This window comes from Terrapene carolina, unplaced genomic scaffold (genome assembly GCF_002925995.2).
Source record: "Terrapene carolina triunguis isolate 2854851 unplaced genomic scaffold, T_m_triunguis-2.0 Scaffold84, whole genome shotgun sequence".
In the NCBI taxonomy this organism is placed as follows: domain Eukaryota; kingdom Metazoa; phylum Chordata; order Testudines; family Emydidae; genus Terrapene; species Terrapene triunguis.
In genome coordinates, this window is record NW_020664435.1 from 43,483,053 (window position 1) to 43,501,698 (window position 18,646).

The window sequence follows — 18,646 nt, forward strand, 5'->3', positions numbered from 1 at the left end:
AGAGAGAGAGAGAGAGAGAGAGAGAGAGAGAGAGAGAGAGAGAGAGATGTGCATTGCCCCTTTAAGTATGCTGACACCACACTAAGTACATTGCCTTTAAAAAGATCAGGAAGTTGAGACAGCAGCTGCGGCCAGCTTTCTCGGTCCTGAGCCCTGTTGTGTCTCCCCCCTGCTCTATATAGAGAAGGGATAAGCAGGGGCAGGAGGACACCCTGACATTAGCCCCCTTCTTCCCCCCTCCCCTCCACAGCAAGCAGGAAGCTCCGGGGAGCAGCTCCAAGGCAGAAGGCAGGAGCAGCACATGGCAGTGGGGGGAGGGACAGCTGAACTGCCGGCAACTGATAGCCTGCTGGGCAGCTGCTGCACAGGGAACTTAGGGGAGTGGGGAGCTGATAGGGGGGCTGCCGCTCCACCCTGGTTCCAAGCCCCTACCAGCTAGCTGCAACGGTCTGCTCTTCCTGCACGCAGTGGACAAAGCAGGCAGCTGCCAAACATAAGGGAGCATTGCGCAACATTAAACGAGCACGTTACCTAATTGATCAGCAACATAACACCAGGGAGGTTACATTGGGGAGGGATAGCTCAGTGGTTTGAGCATTGGCTTGCTAAACCCAGGGTTGTGAGTTCAATCCTTGAGGGGGCCACTTAGGGATATGGGGCAAAAATCTGTTGGATGATTTAATTGGGGATTGGTCCTGCTTTGAGCAGGGGGTTGGACTAGATCTCCTGAGGTCCCTTCCAACCCTGATATTCTATGATCTCTATGAACCGGGCCGACTTTAAGTGAGGAGTTACTGTAATGATAAATTGGGTGTGAAAAGGGTTCAAGCATAACCTATTTTTAATTCCAGTGATGTGTGCTATAATGCTGAAGAAGTCTCCTTTTGCTAAATGAATACTTGTGTTCAAGTTTATTTTGAGTCATTAACAATTCTACTGCAACTAGCCCAGCCACTAGCCAGTGAGAGCAATAATAATAATTTTGATAACTTTTTCCATGCAGACATCTTGGAGGTCATTACATATTTTTCAACCAAATGGAAACTAGGGGACAGAGTAAGAATCCAAGGACAAATTAAATAAATATGCCTTTAGCCAAGACTTGTATTTACAAAGTTTCAACAGAGAATTAAACAGATATGGTGCCCTGTAACTAAAAAGCCATTTCTACATATCCATCCTAATAAAAATATAGTAGCACTCAACACACTTTATTTACCATTTCTGTGCAACCATATATAAATTGCTAGCAAGGAGTCGGGCACAGATCATTCAAAAAATATCTTAAGACAATAACTTTACTATCAAAAGAGAAAATCAGTGATCTGAACTGGGAGCCAAGATAATTCCTTCAATATTGGTGTTCTGTATGCTGAAGTTTAACTACAAAGAAGATCTTGTCAGACAAAAAAAAGGGAGATTGTATGGCTGCCAATTAAACAGATTGCATCCTGGTTTATAAAATACTTTAATCTGACAATATTGTTCAACTGACAGAAAGCTGCTCAAAGATGAAGTTAACATGTTTTCCCAAAATCCATAAGGACTCCCTGAACCCCAGAACTGCCATTATGCTATTAAACATTTAAACATCACAGATTGTTTCAATGACTCGCACCAATCACATCATATCTATCCCTGGGACAATAAACCACTGTCTAAATCCTGTCTGTATTCAGGTAGCCATTGTCAATTTATTTCTTGACGTTTGACCAGAGACTGTATTGAAGCCTCAAACAAACAGATTTAAAGGACAAATAGTCAATAGGTATAGAGACAGCACTACTCTCTCATCCCAAGAGATGATCTCCCCAGAGAAAGTACTGTTCTGCCAATGTGCCTCAGTATGTGGAAGCTGACTGGCACTGCTGAACTGGTTCTGTGGATAAATTTTAGCTTCCAATACGGTCAATCTACCATGTCACAAGCAGAATTTTTCTCTGAACAATAAAAGCAAACCACACTTCTGACAGGCAAACTTCATTAAAGTATTTTCTAATCAGGAACGGCTTCCCTATACAATTAGCAGCAGTGAAAGCACTTACCTGTACACCTATTCCGGCCTAAAGTCGGAAATAAGTTAAATAGTCTGACAGATATTCCATCTCTCTATTCATTCCAATAATTTCTGAAATTTTGCCTATTCTGATGAGGCAAAAAACAATAGAAAATAAGTCGTGCATTCAAAGCTCTGTGTGTGTATGTACATATAAACAAACAAACAAAGCTTCTTTAGCATTAAATTTGAAAAATTGATACAGATGCAAGTGAAGTTAACAGATCTAGAGGTACCAAATCCAGACAGCACCATGTATAAAGAAGAATCTAAGGTATTTAAACTACATCTGTCTTCTCCATCCACCTTAGAAGAAGCCAGGCATAAAGCTTTGCTGCAATGCTGGTGAGTGTCAGCATGCCAGTCAAGACACAACTATAGAATTAGAAGCAATGTACTCTACCTGTGTGTTCTTGGTCTCTGGTTTAAGGAAGCTGTTCTTCCTGGACTGTGTTGGCTTCCAAGTCTGGCAGGACTGGTCATGTAATCATTAGGAACAGTTGGAGGTTTAACTGGCTCCAAGGTTTTGTAAGGAGTATTTCGTCTAGTCAAATGAAAGTGGGTTGGAGGAGAGAAAAAGCTTAATTAAAGTAATGAAACCATTTGTTTTCCTAAACCTTCACTTAAGATCACTGCACAGTGACCCAACGTTACCATACAGAAACCATCTCTGAAAGTGGCAAATTAAATAGGTGTTTCATTCTTAACATGTTAAAGGGACTAATTTTAGTCACCTTTCCAGGACAAATTGTATTTTAAAAGGTTAAAGGGAAATTTCAGTGTCTAGGCAATATATGAAATAAAACCTACTGAAAAAAATTCTTTTGAAAATGCTTTCATACAGTTAAGGCCAAGCTGTATGTTCCCTTAAGCTAAAAGCTAATTTAAAAACAAAAACATCAAACACATGGCCACAAAACACTCTTCAGATTACAAACAACTATATGCACATGCTATGCAATGCACACTTATCTATTACAGTAGTGCCCTTCAACAGTAGTTAAGATAATGTTTACATAGAACATTTTGAGGGAGGTACAAATGTCCTAAAAATTATTTTGCTAAAAGGTATTCACATTCTCACACCAGGAGCATGTTTGGAGTCCCTGTTCCCTTTTTTGAGGGAGCTCACAGATGGGGAGGAAATGGGAGACTATGAACATCTTTAATCATTTGTGCTGCTTCTTGTTAGATTACCACTTAAACATACATTATATTAATTCAATGACTCAGCAATATAGTAGAACCTTACTAATTATTAGGGGGCCCATTGCAAGGTTCTGAATTTGGTAAGCAAGACAAAAAAAGCAAGGCCAATGCATCACAAAAATTATGATATATTCAGTAATCTGCTGTAGTTAGTTTTAATTAAGTTACTTTATATTATCCTAGTGAACATATTGTGTTACACTTAGAATTCTTACAAAATGTCTCAGGAGCACTAGACCTCACTATTACTAAAACCATTCCTGATAAACAATAACCCAGTTGTTTGTATGGATTTGGGGATTTGTGAATCAGTGAGTTTCTATCATACACAGAACTAGAGAAAGTTTTAAAATATGAGCTGCCATTGGGCTTCTGTTGTGTCAGAAAGATCAATCATCAGAAAATGAAAGTACTGTGTGCATCTTAATCAACTAGAACACAAATATGATTGAAACTGCAAAGTAAAAAGACTTCACTGAAGTTTTACACAGACTTCCAATAGGAATAACCTCACAATTTAAAAAAAAAAAAAAAATAGGATGTTAACAATGGGTATTCCACTTCTGGACAAAATGTGGGGAGGAAATGGAGTAGCCCATGTTTCTATAGCTTTGTTTTATTATGACTCTCTTATATAATCTGCATATATAATTCCCCCTACTCCAGTTCCTCGGAGCTGACTTGGCTAATGGACAGAATCCAGTTAAGCAAGTAGTCTTTCCACTGCTCTCAAGGCTCTGAACATTCTCTCTCAGTAGTTCCTTTCACAGAGCTCAGTCATTCCTTTTTCTATCAATGTGGTGTTAATACCTACTACCTTCAGGTGGAACTGCAAAGGATCTCAAGCCCTCCTGCTATTCTACATTCTAATTTAGGGCTCCTAAGCAGGCAGTGGCTGTTCATTTCCCATCACATCCTTGCTTCATTTTTTCCTGTGATGCTTTTTCTACTTGGTCCAACTTCTTCTAAGCTTTTCCTACTCTGCCTGGGAGAAGCTGTTTCCTAGTTCTCCTAGACCTCCTGCTCCCTCCAGGTCTCTGTTATACTGAGCTCAAACTCCTCCTTATAGATCCCTCCCACAATCACCTGATCTTTGGACTCTCCTCTTCCCCCGGCCCAACTACATTTCCCAGAATTCCTTTGTCTTAAAAGGGACAAGCCCCAGCAACTGGCCAGGTGGCAGTGCCTACTCTTAAGTGTGCTGCTAACATAATCTGTTACACTCCTAAAATTGCATATTTTGTGTTGATTTTAAATTTTTATGAACAGTTTTCAAATGGAAAGAAAAAGAAGCAGTCTTTGTGGTTTCTGGCAATATTTTTGCATGCTTGAGGTAAAGTAGCAGAAAATATTCTAGATGCATGCACTTTGATGCCAAAAGATAAAAGAGGGCACACAACACTCTCTCAAAAAGAAAGATAGATGTAAAAGATGTAATCCTTGCTGTGTATTTTGGTCGATCCCCCAACCAATCATCTCTTCCCCTCAATATCCAGGATTTCACCCATGATCTTTATCCACTGTTTCCTGAAGGATCCCAGCACACTTCACTGTACCCACAGCTGAAATACAGCACACTGTCTGGTGGGATGGTATCAATCAAGCAGGTAACTGGAGCCTATGCAATACTAATCAACAGTGGGTCAAGATTCTCATTCCCATAACCCACTCCAAGCAAACAAACAAACCCTAGAGAGTGGTTTTTTTGTTTTGTTTTTGTTTTTTAAACTAAACAGTACATTATTACATTTTGATATATAAACAGTGACAGTGCAGCACTGAAGCGCTGCATCAGGATTAAAGTCTTCAGTGCTTCCAGAGCCCTGCAACACTCTTAAAGGGGGCTGTAGTCCCCCCCACTTTTCTTGCCTGGCTCTCGATCCCCACTGTGAGCTGCCTTGTAACCAATCCCACTATTACTCAGCTCCCCAACTTGGAAAACTAACTCATCCGTAGCTGCTAAATCTGTGCCAGCCCACCAGCGCTCACGTTCCATCTACCGTACCCTACATGTTAAAGGCAAAGATTCAGGTGACCGTGAACAGCAACATCCCTAGTCAGGAGTTTCTGTTTAAGATCTCAACCAAAAGGCCTCACACAATAGTCCAAACAGAATTGCATTCTATATGCTCAGTGTTTTCAAGTATCACCATTTCAATCCATTTCATAATAATCTGTTGATGTACGGAGGTCAAACAGCAGTGAAACAGAAGCTGAAGTAGAAAGTGGTTGTGTTGGGGGGTGCAGTTCCCTCAATTAAACATTAAAATTTTCATTCAAATGAGCAAACAAATGAGAGTTAGTGTTGCCAGTACATCCTTAACTTCTCTCCACACACATTTTCCTTAAATATTGCACAAAGCATGGAATGCATTTTCACAACTCTCCTCTGTCAAGGAATCAAGAGTGAGTTAGCAACAAAATAAGATTCTTAACACTGAAATCCTTTTGCTTTGTTAGTTTAAATGAGAACCTTAATCAAAATTCATTTTTATTAAATATGCAATAATATTTCTGCCTGATTACTATAAGAAATGAAAACAAACCTCAGCCACTTCAATCTGTAATATAAAAATACTGCCATGAAAAGATATTCTTTCAAAGGGGCTTCATTTAAAAAAAAAAATCAGAACATTTCAAATGTTTTGTATGGAAAGGAGATATGTCTAACTCACTAGAGCCCAGAGAGTACTCAGAGCCTTCACATACTCACTTATCCAGACAATATTGGTATCTGCACAATTAGAATTCTCTCTTATAGAGGCTGGATGAAAGTCTCATTCTTACCCCAGAGTTCCCCGGCCTGACATAGGAGGACTTGGTGGTTTTTGTGTAGGTGGATTTGTCCTTGACAAGGTGCCAGTTCTTGCAGGCTGGTTATTTCCATGCTGAAATGAGGGGAACATGATTTTATTTTTATACTTAAATGCCTCTACTTTTGAGAGTTATTTTTTAATGTAAGAATAGGAAGTGAGGATTCCCAGACAGCTATTGAACAGCTGGTTTTATCTACACACTAGAGAAGACAACAGGAAAAGGAAACAAACCCTAAACGTAAGTTTCATATTGTTTTTAACTGTCATTTTACAGCTGAAGTACATCTGAAAATTAAGCAGATGACAAGTTCATGCAAAAAAAGGTCTTCCTTTTCCCTCTTTAAATTACTATTACATTCCATTTGTGTGTCAGTTCCACTATGAATATTTTAAATAAAAAATTAAAGCTGACTCTACAAAACTGTCAGTCTTCATTCAAAATTTCTCACTCAATTTAGCTCAGCTATTTGACTAGCACAATCAAGCATATTGTCTGGGAAACCTCCTATAAAAAAAATGTAAGTCAATAGGATCAAGGCATCTACCAAATCAGAGCAAAGCGCTACATGTGTTAGAGAAATTAATGTATCTATGTATAAATGCAAATGTCAATATATCACGGATATATTAACACATCCAGGCTAAATGTTGCAAATCTGCACTGAAGTAGAGCTTATTTAACCTAAATAACCTATGAAAAGCAGAGAGAAGTATAGGAGAGTTCTAGCTTTCAGTTTTAATGGCTCTGCAGCCTCAACTATCAATACAATGAGGCACTGTGGGTCAAATGAGAAATGATTCTTCTTACCTTGGCTTTTAGCCACTTAACGTTGGCAAAAAAAAAAGGTGGGGAAAGCAGAAATTAATAGCAGATCTATCACAACTGATAGGACAACTTTAAAAAAACAACAACAACAGTAATTCATTTCCCTAACAACTTACATTGCATCCCAGGTATGCTGTTAAAGACCTCATGAGCTCATAAGCAGTCACAGGACAAACATCACAATTAATAGGCATCTCCAAATGAAACACTTAAGAAACTTACATTTATTATCCTCGTGGCCAGCAAAAGGGACACATGCCTCTTGCCAGCCTTAAGTTTCTAACACCAGTTTAAAATGTTTGGTTAACACTAATCCAAGACCAAGAACATTTTATAGTTATAAAGTATCAAAACCATACATTCTCTATACAATCTCTATCACACATTACAGAATGTATTAAACCATCAGTACTTTGGGAATAGAACCCAGAATGGAGAAGTCCTACCTGCTGCACGGAATGGCAAAAAAGAATTCAAAGAAGGGAAATTCTCAGACTGGATATGCAGCAGAGCCTTTCACCGCTCTAGGTTGCTGCTTGAAATCCAACCCAGGTCAGTAATGCAGCAGTGCCAGCTCTTATGATTTTATTGCCAGCATCAAAATAATTAGTATTTGTCTTGAAGTTCTGACTTTTGGAGTCAGATGATGATCTCCGCTTTTGTTTTAAAAAGTAGTATGTTTCTAGCCCTCATGGTTGCAAAGGAAAGCATAAAAATGTGACTTCAGGTTATCCTAAAGGCTCAAAAATCAGAAAACAAAAAGAACACAAAATGTATTTTTTTAATTATGGGGGGGGGGGGGGGCGGAGAAGATACCTGCCTCAATTTTTGAGTGGCTGGGGGAAGCAATACTGATAGTGGTAAAAAGTCATTATCTTTTGTTGGCTGTTTGGAAGCAGTTTGGCATTTTCTGACCAATCCCTAAAGGAAAGTTGTCCACATAATGAGAAATCTAGCATCCTTGTTGAGAGTTTCAGCAGTAGTCAAGATATAGGAAGTGGAACTACAGTGGGTCCCTCCAACTCTAAGTCTAGACTGAATTTTATTGGCAAGAGGCAGACTAAGGATGTTTATACTACTATCGTCTCTGATGCACCTGTTCTATGGATGAATACAGAAGTTCAGTCTCCAAGATTGTCAGACTGGTATCATCCGCGAGCACTATATTTTTATAACAGCTATTAATTTCCTGGAAAACAAAGCTTTTAGCAATGAATCTGCTTTTGTCTCCCCATCTACTATGTTCCTTCCCTTTTTAATTTTTCCAGTTGCTAAGGCCAATGGTGTAAAACAAGGAATTCTGCTAAGAGATCAAGAAGGCCATAGATCCTAACCTTCCAGCTGAAGACTTAAGAGAAAGCATGGCATTTTAGCTCAGAACTCCTCCCAGGTCTCTAGAACACCTAACCCCTCCTTTTATCTCAGTCCCACCCCCACCCTCCCCAGGTCTCCCAGCATGGTCTCATTCATCCAGGTTTCTCAGATCATTTAGTTCTTTTGGTCAGGACTATCTACAAATAAATGATTCTTCCCCCGCACCACTTTGTTCCATCATGCTCCGCCTCCTCTGCAGAGTGGATGCAGACATCTAGCAGTGATTCAGGGAGCTGCATTTTATTTCAAACACTAAAAATTGTAGCCACATTGTCTAAGAATACAGGAATAATAAAGCTTACAGATTAGCTAACCTTAGATGTTCCTTTCACCAATAAATCAGTCATTTGCACTAGAAAATCCAAGATTGTTCTTGATGACTACTCAACTAACCATTTTTAGCTGTTTTCCTTATTACTCAAATGAGAATATCAGGATCAGCCCTATGCCAAAACAGCAAAAGTATAGCCTGAGACACATTTTGGGGAACCTCTGCAGCCAAAGAATCCATTTCTTCTACAGACCTCTGAATCTTCCCTAAGTAGCATGTTGTACGCATGGATCCCCTCCCTATTTTTCTGGTGGAGTACCTGGATCAATTTTGGAGTATCACATGATATGGTATTGGTATTAAAGAAGAGTCACAAGCAGCCAGGGGCTATCTTGGTAGGTGGGAACTGAGGCATAATGAACAGGCTCTCACACATTGCTTCTCACTGGGCTCCTGAAAACTCAGGGATGAACCTAGAAAAAGATATGTGTAACAACCCAGAGGGTTCTTCCTGACTCCTACATGTGATCTGCATTCTGGAATTGGGGATTTTTAGTTCCAGTTCTGCCACTAACTTTTGGGACTTTAAGCAAATCACACTTTGTGTCTTAGTTTCCTTATAAGTAAAATGGAGGATAATACTTAGCTCTTGCCTCACAGGCTGTTCTGGGACCCAAAGAGACAATGTCAGGCCAATATAGGCTCTAAAACAAATCTTCTACAAAAGTAAACATCAGTAGAAAGATTCCATAATATTTTATTATTTTAATGGAAATTTTTAGATTAGCAATATGCCATATATTGTTTGCAATCCAGTAGTTACAGATTCCTGTTAATGCCGTGTAACCAGAAAGTGAAATGTAAGCAGATGTAGACGATGAACAAAAGGGATAGTACTTTTGTTGTCCAAGTAAACAAAAATCCAGTTAGCTTTTTTAGATTTTCCCTTTTTATTACTCTAAGCTATTATTAGCAGCACAAGAAAGAAAATTTGTTTATGAATTATGTTCAACTTTTATGTCTCTGAAATGTTTGTAAAACATGTAAAATAAATGTTTGGCTTGAGATCCTCAGATGAAGGGTTCTCTATTAGGGGAACATTACATTACGTTTATATTTTTTAAACATTGCAGTATCACTGACTCCAAGCATTCAAAATCATGAGTCAGGCTCCAAAACTCAAGAGCTTGGCTTACAAAGCAATAGGTTTTTTTAAAATAAGGTGGTGGTGCGGTGGGTTTTTTGGGGGAGGGGGGTGGAGGGAGGCACATTAGCTTCTAGTTTTGTCTTTCAGGATTCACGCTTCCAAGGTTTTCTCTGCAACAATGAACTTTTTCTAGAAACTTAACAAAAAATAAATCTAAAGCGGAGATTCTCACTTAAAGTTAAATTTGGTGTTTTTCTTAAAGCACCAGCTATCATGAGCCTCATGATAAAATTATCAGCGTTGGCAATACTCATGGTTATTTTTAACCTCAGTGTCCTTTACCCTACAGCAATATGTATTGTTTGATAGTGACCCTCTGAATAACATGGCAGCAATGCAATTGGCAAAATGACACGAAGTTCTAGTGTCTGACACTAACCAATACCAGGAACAGGGAGAATTCAGAGTCTCAGGCTCCAAATCATTGGCTGCTTGTAGAAGTGCCTATTTAAATCTTTCTAATAAGTCTCTACAAAAATAGTTAATGCTCAGCTGGATCCAACATAAAAGGCCTTTCCCTACAGGGGAGAAAAACAGCAAGTGCACAGAAATCTTTTCCTCATAGTCTTGCCTTTTGTTCTGTTTTATGTGGTAGATATAAACATGAAGAATATAAGTGACTAAGCTGGTACATGGCAAGCATTCATAGATGTTGAAAATCAAACCCACTTCTCATATTTAAGTACTATGGGATTTGGAGCCTCCATCTCCAGTTTAAATTTTCTCCTTTCCCTATCCCCTGCATCTTTCTTGGGTCCATGACTGATTAATCAATCTTCACCTTGTCACAAGTGCCTCATATCTAGGAGATTTTAAAATTCTTCCAAAGTGTCCACTTAAGGTGCTCAGTCTTCCTGTAATTTTTAAAAAATAATTACTAGTTTCATACAATAAACTCAATCAATTGTAACTACTGGACAATTCATTTAGTGAGTGTTAAACACATTATCTACATTTAGCATAAGAAATCATTTCCATTTCTGCTTTAACCTTCATTTTACAATCAGGTGGACTGAGACACCCTGATAGCCCCAATTCTACCTGCCTTTCATTTTTCACACAGAATATTTTAAAATTCTAGCAGGGCTGCTAGACAGGCATAATTCTTTTCAGCAACATTCTTTAAGCCCTGGATTTTCTGTATGGATAACAGCATTTGACCTATTTTTTCCTTCACAAAACAAAAGGAAGAGAATGGAAGAATGGTTAAATTAGCTTGTGTCTAATTTTTTTTAAGTTACTAAGCCAGAGTCTTCATACATTAAAGCAGCATTTCATGTCATGATAGGTTCTGATTTACATGGGGTTGAGGAGGGAATGACTTCAGTTGTGTCCCCCTGTCCTCATCCCCAGAGAATGGTCGCTGAGTGACTATTTAGTATCTAACAGACTGGCAAAATCTGCTTGTGTGTACATTATTTCTTGCAGCCATTTACACAATGTTTGTTCAATGAAAAGGGAAGTGAGCCATGTTAAGTCTAATCACAAGTGCAACCGTTTTAAAAAAAAAATCCACTGCCCACATATGATGCATCAAAACCAAACTTATGGTATCCCTGGGCTCACTGTTCCCATCCCAGGAAAAATCCTACAACTGGAACAGAATACTAAGCACTGCCCCCTCCAAAGGGAGAGGTTTGAGCATTGTGGAGTAGAGATATGGAGACAGCCTGAAAAACTCTCAGACCCACAAGCCAGTAAGAGTATAATTAGGTAGATCCTGGGCCATTTTAGGGGTGGCCTGTCCCTGTGTGCTAACTGTGGACTCTGGATCCCACACAGCACCCAGGTTCCTTAAGGATCTGGGCTGCCGCTGACTAACTCCCTACAATGGTAGTGTAGCCTTTTGGTACATAGAAACTGTGGAGGGCAGTTTCTACTACTAGAAACATCATCAACTCCCACAGTGATTTCCCCAGCAGGAGGGAAATATACTATGGAGAACAGCTGCTGCCTATCTTCTCCCTCCCCCATCAGCAGAGCATCAACCACACAACAGCTGCTGATCTCGTGGACTCAGAGGGAGGGAGAAATACACAGAGCAGAGCCCTTCCTCATGCCCCTCCATACATGTTCCTGCTTTTGCTTCTCTCCTTCTGCATGATGATCCACTCCCTATTCCCAGGGTGAGACTCAAAATAAAGTGTGAGAAACTTTTGTCCCATTAGGGAAGGGAATTCAGGAACAAATACTTTGGGAGAGAGGAGTATTTGAGTAGTTCCAGTACCAGCTTCGTTTCTATCATTTTTTTAAATTGAATAAATGAGAGTCAATTTGAATTTATGTTTTGTTTAATAAACAGTTCTGGTATTGCTCATTGCAATATACTTTTGAAATAATTTTTAAGGCATTTAAATATATTTAAAAATATTTTCACACAGACATTAGAAGTCATAACTGTACAGGCTATGGTTCCACATTTATTCTGGTGGCCTCTCATGTTTTCCTTACCATCTCCCCATTTTGTTCCTACCGCCACCAAAACAAAATGAAGTCACACAAACAGTGATAACTTAGCCCTTATAAAGGATGTTGTTGCACTGTTTGAACATTAGTTAACACTTACGCAATAGTTACCTCGTTTGTAAATATTATGCCCCATTTTATTGAGGAAAAAGACAATGTATGAACAGGGCAAATTTACAGCTGGTCAATCTGTGGGTGAGCTGGGATTAGAACTACAATTTCTGGTTTTGTCAGGAAATCATGCTACCTCCAAGGCCCTAGACAGTTTCCATCAATACTTTAACCTGGGTGAATTTGTGGTCAAGAGTATAGGGTTGGCAGCAGTAAAGTCTGATAGCCTCTTTATCCACATATTGGGTATTGTAGCAAGGTAGTCACCCCGCTCCTGCCGGGAGGGGTTAAAAACAGCCCTGGAGAGGGCTGTGGCTGGGGAAAGGATGGTTGGGGCATGGCCCCAGCTAAGGCTGCTTCCCCAATCAGGCCACAGCTGGCCCTATAAAAGGGCTGCTAGCCGGAGCTCAAGAGTCTCTAGCTGTTGAGGGAGACGGGCCTGGCTGCTGCAAGCTGAGCAAGGTACCTGGAGTGTAGCAGGGCTAGGGAAAGGCGAGAGGAGCTGGGGAGCTCCAGCCTGGAAACTCCCCAGGCTGCAGGCCTTGATAAAGGCCGGAAAGGTACTGGGATTGCAGAGGGGCAGCCCACAGGAGGCAAAGGCAGCAGGTCCAAACTCTCCATGACGATGATGAATGGCTTGTACGCTGCAGTCCGTCCCAGTGAGCGGGGGCTAGATAGTGACTGTCAGCCATAGACTGAGGCAAGGTGGGGGATAGAGAGTTGGGGGTTCCCCGAGGAGGGGAGACCCCAAGTTGTGGGGATACTGCCAGGGGGCAGAACTCCTAGGCAAAGGGGCATTGGGGTCTGGGAGAGACATGGGGGCCAGCGGCAAGCAGGGCATCAGCCTGCAGAGGGCGCTCCGGAGGCTGGAAAAGCTAGTTCCCTGAAAGGCCAGCAGGAAGCGCCGCAGCGGTGAGTCACGCCCTGTCACAGGTATGCTGAAGAATTTGCAATGCAGCTTTTTCCATTCCTGCCACTAACCATGTCAGCCCCAATTTGACAGAACCACTCTGGTTAGGTTTGAGACATAACTTGAGCTCCCAACACAGAGCCTTTCTAGCTTTTAACAACAAATAAATATTAACAATGTCAAATATCAATGGCCATTTGACTATGCGAACTCCTGCTGACTGGGAAGTGATCTGAGGCTGTCAATTTAATTTCAAGTAGAAATCTGAACTGGGACCCAGAAGTGGAAAGCTTTTTGCACTGAGCCATCTATCCTCTTTATATCTAAGACTGAAGGCAGAACAAGCAACCTCCTTTACAGCTACAATCAGTACCACATCCTAAGAGACAGTGTGATATACCAGTTAGGTGTCTATGATTAATAGCAGTCTCTCTGGGTGACATACATACAGCTACTGAAGTGGCTGGGTTGAGGTCTATGTTTATAGAGTGGAAGGCTATGGATGCCATTTCCAATAGCAGGTGTGTAAGGTTTACCTGGCAATTATGGTATTTGCATAATGAATCCATGTGGTAGAGACAAGGGCATCATCTTTTCACACAGCCATTGTCCCATCGCCTATAGCAGAATTGATAGCATGGCAGTAGGCCAATCACACAGTGAAGAAACAAAAGTAAGATATAGTTAACATAGTACACTACAAATCAAGGCCACTAAACTTCAGGTTTCTTCTTTGGAATGGTTTCTAGTAAAGTCAATTTTCCATAATGAGGTTAATTAGTTGGCAGATGGCAAAAGCTACCATTGAAACTTGTATAAAATTGCAAAGAGCCTTTTAGAAAAAGGCCATTTCCCAGCAAACAGAAGATTATCAGTTCGAAAGGGCAGGCTATTTTTTTTCCTAACTGAAGTTGAACATGTTATTAAAATAGACATGCTAAAATAAAAAAAGTGTACAAATTGGAGAAAGCTGCTATTACGATGTAACAGCACTGGAGTCTAAACCAAACATTTAGCTTATGAGGCTCGAGGACATGCACCCCGCAATAATGCAGCAGCGGCTAATTGATTAGTCTATTTTATGGTCTTCTAGATAGTCTATCACTCTGGTATCTAAACGGTGAACTGAGAGCTGGCATTGGAAACATGGATTCTGACACTTCTCTACTGACTCAAGCTACCTTCTCTCATATGCAAGGGGCCCTAAATGAAAAGTGACTAACTTCTATGGAGGTCAAATGGATTCCTTTGCATCGTTGCTCTTATGTTCCAACACTGTACGTTTCATCTGCTTTGCATCACTGTACCAATATAGAGCAGCTCTAAGCCCAGTGGATCTTGCTCACAGGGTACGACTACACTGCAATTCAACACCCACAGCTGGCCCGGGCCAACTCTCGGGGCTCAGGTTCAGGGACTGTTTAATTGTGGTGTAGATGTTCAGACTCAGGTTACAGCCCAAGCTCTAGGACCCTCCCACCTCACAGGGTCCTACAACCCAGGTTCCAGCCCATGTCTGAACATCTACACGGCAATTCAACAGTCCCTTAGCCCGAGCCCTGCGACTCCGAGTCAGCTGGCATGGGCCAGCTCGCAGGTTTTTAATTGCAGTGTAGACATCCCCTCAGAGGTTCTCTGCTGTGTAGTGAGATCCTCAGGCACTACAGGGCCCCCTAACAGCTCCTATGCCCTGAGGCTGGTGACAGCTGTCACAGGTTAAAGCAGCCTTCTTCACTGTGCTTAGCCGCTGCTAAGCAACCCCAGGATCACTGAAATGCCAAGGACACCTTGGCACCTCTTCATTTCCCTCCACCTGCGGTGATTGCTTCTCTGCCACAGACAAGGATCTAGTCCTTAGAGCTGAGCACTATAGAAAGGCACTTCAAGATTGATGCAGCTGCTTTCCTGACTGACTAGCACACACAAATCCTTATTTGGATACAAGGTCCTGAATAAAAGCTTTTGAAGGAAAGTCGGGGGAAGACTGCAATTAACTGAATGTACTATCATGTCAGCTAAGGAAAAATAAAACCTGCTATTACCAGACAAGGAAAGATTCCCAGGTGGCAAAAGATACCATGTTGATTAGTCTTACCTAACTGTCCTGCGGCCATCTGTTGTACCCAAAAAAGTTGTGTTTGGTCAAGGCACTTGTATACATGGAGGAAGATTTCCAAATGGACAAATGAAAAGCGAAGTGTCAACTCCCACTGATTTTTCAATGGGGGCTGCCCTTCGTGCCTTTAAAAAAATCTCTCCCTAATGAAGTCTCCAGCCATCAAGTTTGCCCATGACCTAAACTTTTTTTTTTTTTTTTAATTTAAACTAAAGTGGGAGTGTAGGAGAAGAAAGGGATAAAAGGGGCTTTTGCAGCACTTTTTTAAACTAAGGAATGTTTTTCAGTCATGTCCCTTTTTCTAACGAGTCATTAGTGCAATTGCATTGTTATGAAATAACAATTATCAGAATCGTGAGCCATTGTTTCCTGGTTTGTGGTTACTTCAGGCAGTCACAAGTTTATAAGCAGAAATTGCTCAAGACCTCAACATAAAAATCTCACTTTGCGCCTGTGCTGCTCCTGGGTACGTTTGTATCAACCCCTCACTCCTCACAGCAGCACCAACCACTAAGTATTTTAATCTCAACTAAAATTCCCACCGTATTCAGTTCAAATAGGTCTTCAAACTTTACATGGATTCTCACCTTTACACCATGGCCGACATCATCCAGCACGGTATAGTCGATAGGTTTTCGAATGTACCTTACAGGGCGCTCCATGTTCGCCGGCGCTATAATTTTATGAGTTCTTGATGTGTTCTTATTGGTTGTCAAAATACCTATCTCTCTGCGAGCCACTTTCTCTTTATGGATGTCCACAGTCTAAGTTTAAAACAGAAAAGGATATTTTATTTAAAGACATGCCTAAACATTCAAGTCAAAATCAATTAATCTGAATTATTAAATTAATAGCACTTGAAACAAACTACTTTATTAACCTCACTAAAATAAGGAAAAGTTTGCAAACAAAATTTAGAGTAATAAACAAGATCTTTGTTCTAAAAATAAAATAATTACACTCTGCGGAATAACAATGCAGTTCCAAGTAAGAACAGTAGTAAAGTGATCTATTATAAAATATTTGATTTTTTCAAACATACCTTATAGATATTACTGGATTAACCACCCTCAACACCCTTATAATTGACATTAGTGATCAGTTATTCCATTTTTACAGATGAGAAACCAAGACAAAGATTAAGTGACTTGCCCCAAGCCACCAACACACAAGCCACCCACTTACTACACTAGAAAGACAGTTTCCTTGCCACTAATGTTTTAGCTACCTTCTGTGCCTGCTCCAAATTTTGTCTTTACCAAAGAAAATGGATCCAAAGCTTCACACTGTCTATTGTATGCCTTAAATAGGGCATCAATCTCTACTCAGAATGGAGATTTGGTTTGGTGGATCCAACCCCTGGAATTAACTTCCAAGGGGTGGGGGGGGAAAGGGTTACACCTGTACTGTGCTCTGCCAATTTAGAGGGCAAGGACCAAATAAGTAGGGGCAGTACAGACTAGGGGACCCTGACCCTGCAATCTGAAGGAGCAAACTAATTTTGATGGCATAAAACAAGCCTCTCTGCACATAAGTTGGGCATTGTTTAACTCCTAGCTGAGGGAACCAAATTAAAAGGCCAAGGATATAGACCAACAATCAGAACCCAGGAGAGAGAGAGTGAAAAAGAGCAAGAAGATCCTGGTCTGTCAGTACTTGTTTGGATCAGTCTCTGGAAACAGCCATCTGCCCCAATCAAAACCAATATTGGGCTGCATAGACTTTTAGTAAAGTGGAAACAAGCACCCAGATGAATCATAAAATTAGTTTGTATTCAAAAGCAATTTTTCACCATCTAATCATGCCCAACACAAGCACCCAGGAGGTCAACAGATCTTAAGAAAACACGGGTACATTTACATTGTAAAACAAAAAACAACACTTCCCCCACAGAAGTGGGTGTCAGAGCCCGGGTCAGTTCACTCAGGATTGTGCTACAGGGCTAAAAATAGCAGTGTAGACATTCCTGCTTGGGCTGAAGCTTGAGCGCTGAAACCCTCCCACCATTGCCAAGTTTCAGAGCACACACCAAGGTTGTTGTTTTTTTGTTTTGTTTTTTGTTGTTTTTTTAATATTGCAGACTTACCTTAACTCTTTGCTGACTAAGCATACAGAGGTGATTTTCAAATGCTTGCAACAGAAGAACGGATTTAGTCAATTGAATTCTAGTATGTGCTTAAATCATCTTGAGCTCTTTGGAGTTAAAGTAGAAGGAATAAAAACCTTTCACAGCAGTTTCTATACCCTATTAAAAATCGCAAACTAGTGGAGGAGGAACTTAAAAGAAGCAAAGTCTAGCGGGCTTGTTTTCATAGCCTCAGACTGAATAATAGTTTGCAAAAGACAGTTACCTTTTCCATAACTGGCATTCTTAAAGATGTGTTGCTCATGTCCATTCCACAATAGGTGTATGCGCTCGCCACGTGCACTGGTGCCGGAAGTTTTTCCCTTAGCAATAACCATAGGGGAGCACCCCAGCGACCGCTGGAGTGGCGCTGCTATGGCATGTTATAAGGGGTGCTGCGTGCTCCCCCCACCCTCAGTTCCTTCTTGCCAGACAACTCTGACAGAGGGGAAGGAGGGCGGGATGTGGAATGGACATGAGCAATACATCTCGAAGAACACCAGTTATGGAAAAGGTAACTTTTTTTCGAGTGATTGCTCATGTGCATTCCACAATAGGTGATTCCAAACTATATCTGCTGGAGGTGGATAGGAGTTCAGACACTCAGGACGGAGCACTGCCTTGCCAAACCCAGCGTCCTCCCTAGTTTGGGAGACGATTGCATAATACGAGGTGAACATGTGGACCGATGACCATGTGGGCAGCCCTACAAATGTTCTGAATAGGGACATGAGCCTGAAAGGCTTGCACCCTGGTCGAGTGCACCCTCACAATCGGCGGCGGGGGAACCCCCGTCAGGTCATAACAAGTACAGATACATGAAGTGATCCAGTTGGAGAGCCGCTGAGTGGAAATGGCCGACCTTTCATGCGCATGGCAGTAGCGATGAACAGTTGCGAAGACTTACTGAACAGTTCTGTACGTTCCAGGTAAAAGGCCAGAGCCCGTCTCACATCTAGCATGTGAAGGCGGTGCTCCTCACTGACTCGTGGGGCTTGGGACAGAGCACCGGCAGGAAAATGTCCTGGCCCATATGACAGGCGGAGACCACCTTAGGGAGGAAAGAAGGGTGTGGGCAGAGCTGGACCTTATCCTTATGGAATACCGTGTTCAGAGGTCAGGGCCCGGAGCTCCGAGACCCTTCTAGCAGACGTGATCA

At 41.2% G+C, this 18,646-nt stretch overlaps 1 protein-coding gene across 1 annotated transcript in view; it reads right to left on the reverse strand.

Moving 5' to 3' along the window:
• Window positions 1-18,646, reverse strand: part of ABI1 (abl interactor 1) — a 94,114-nt gene that overhangs the window by 17,352 nt on the left and 58,116 nt on the right. Inside the window, exons 3-5 of the mRNA XM_026649432.1 lie at window positions 15,950-16,126; window positions 6,053-6,153; window positions 2,460-2,600 (exon numbers count right to left, since the gene is read on the reverse strand). Of these exons, the coding sequence (XP_026505217.1) occupies window positions 2,460-2,600; window positions 6,053-6,153; window positions 15,950-16,126 (419 nt within the window). The remainder of the gene's footprint in view (window positions 1-2,459; window positions 2,601-6,052; window positions 6,154-15,949; window positions 16,127-18,646) is intronic.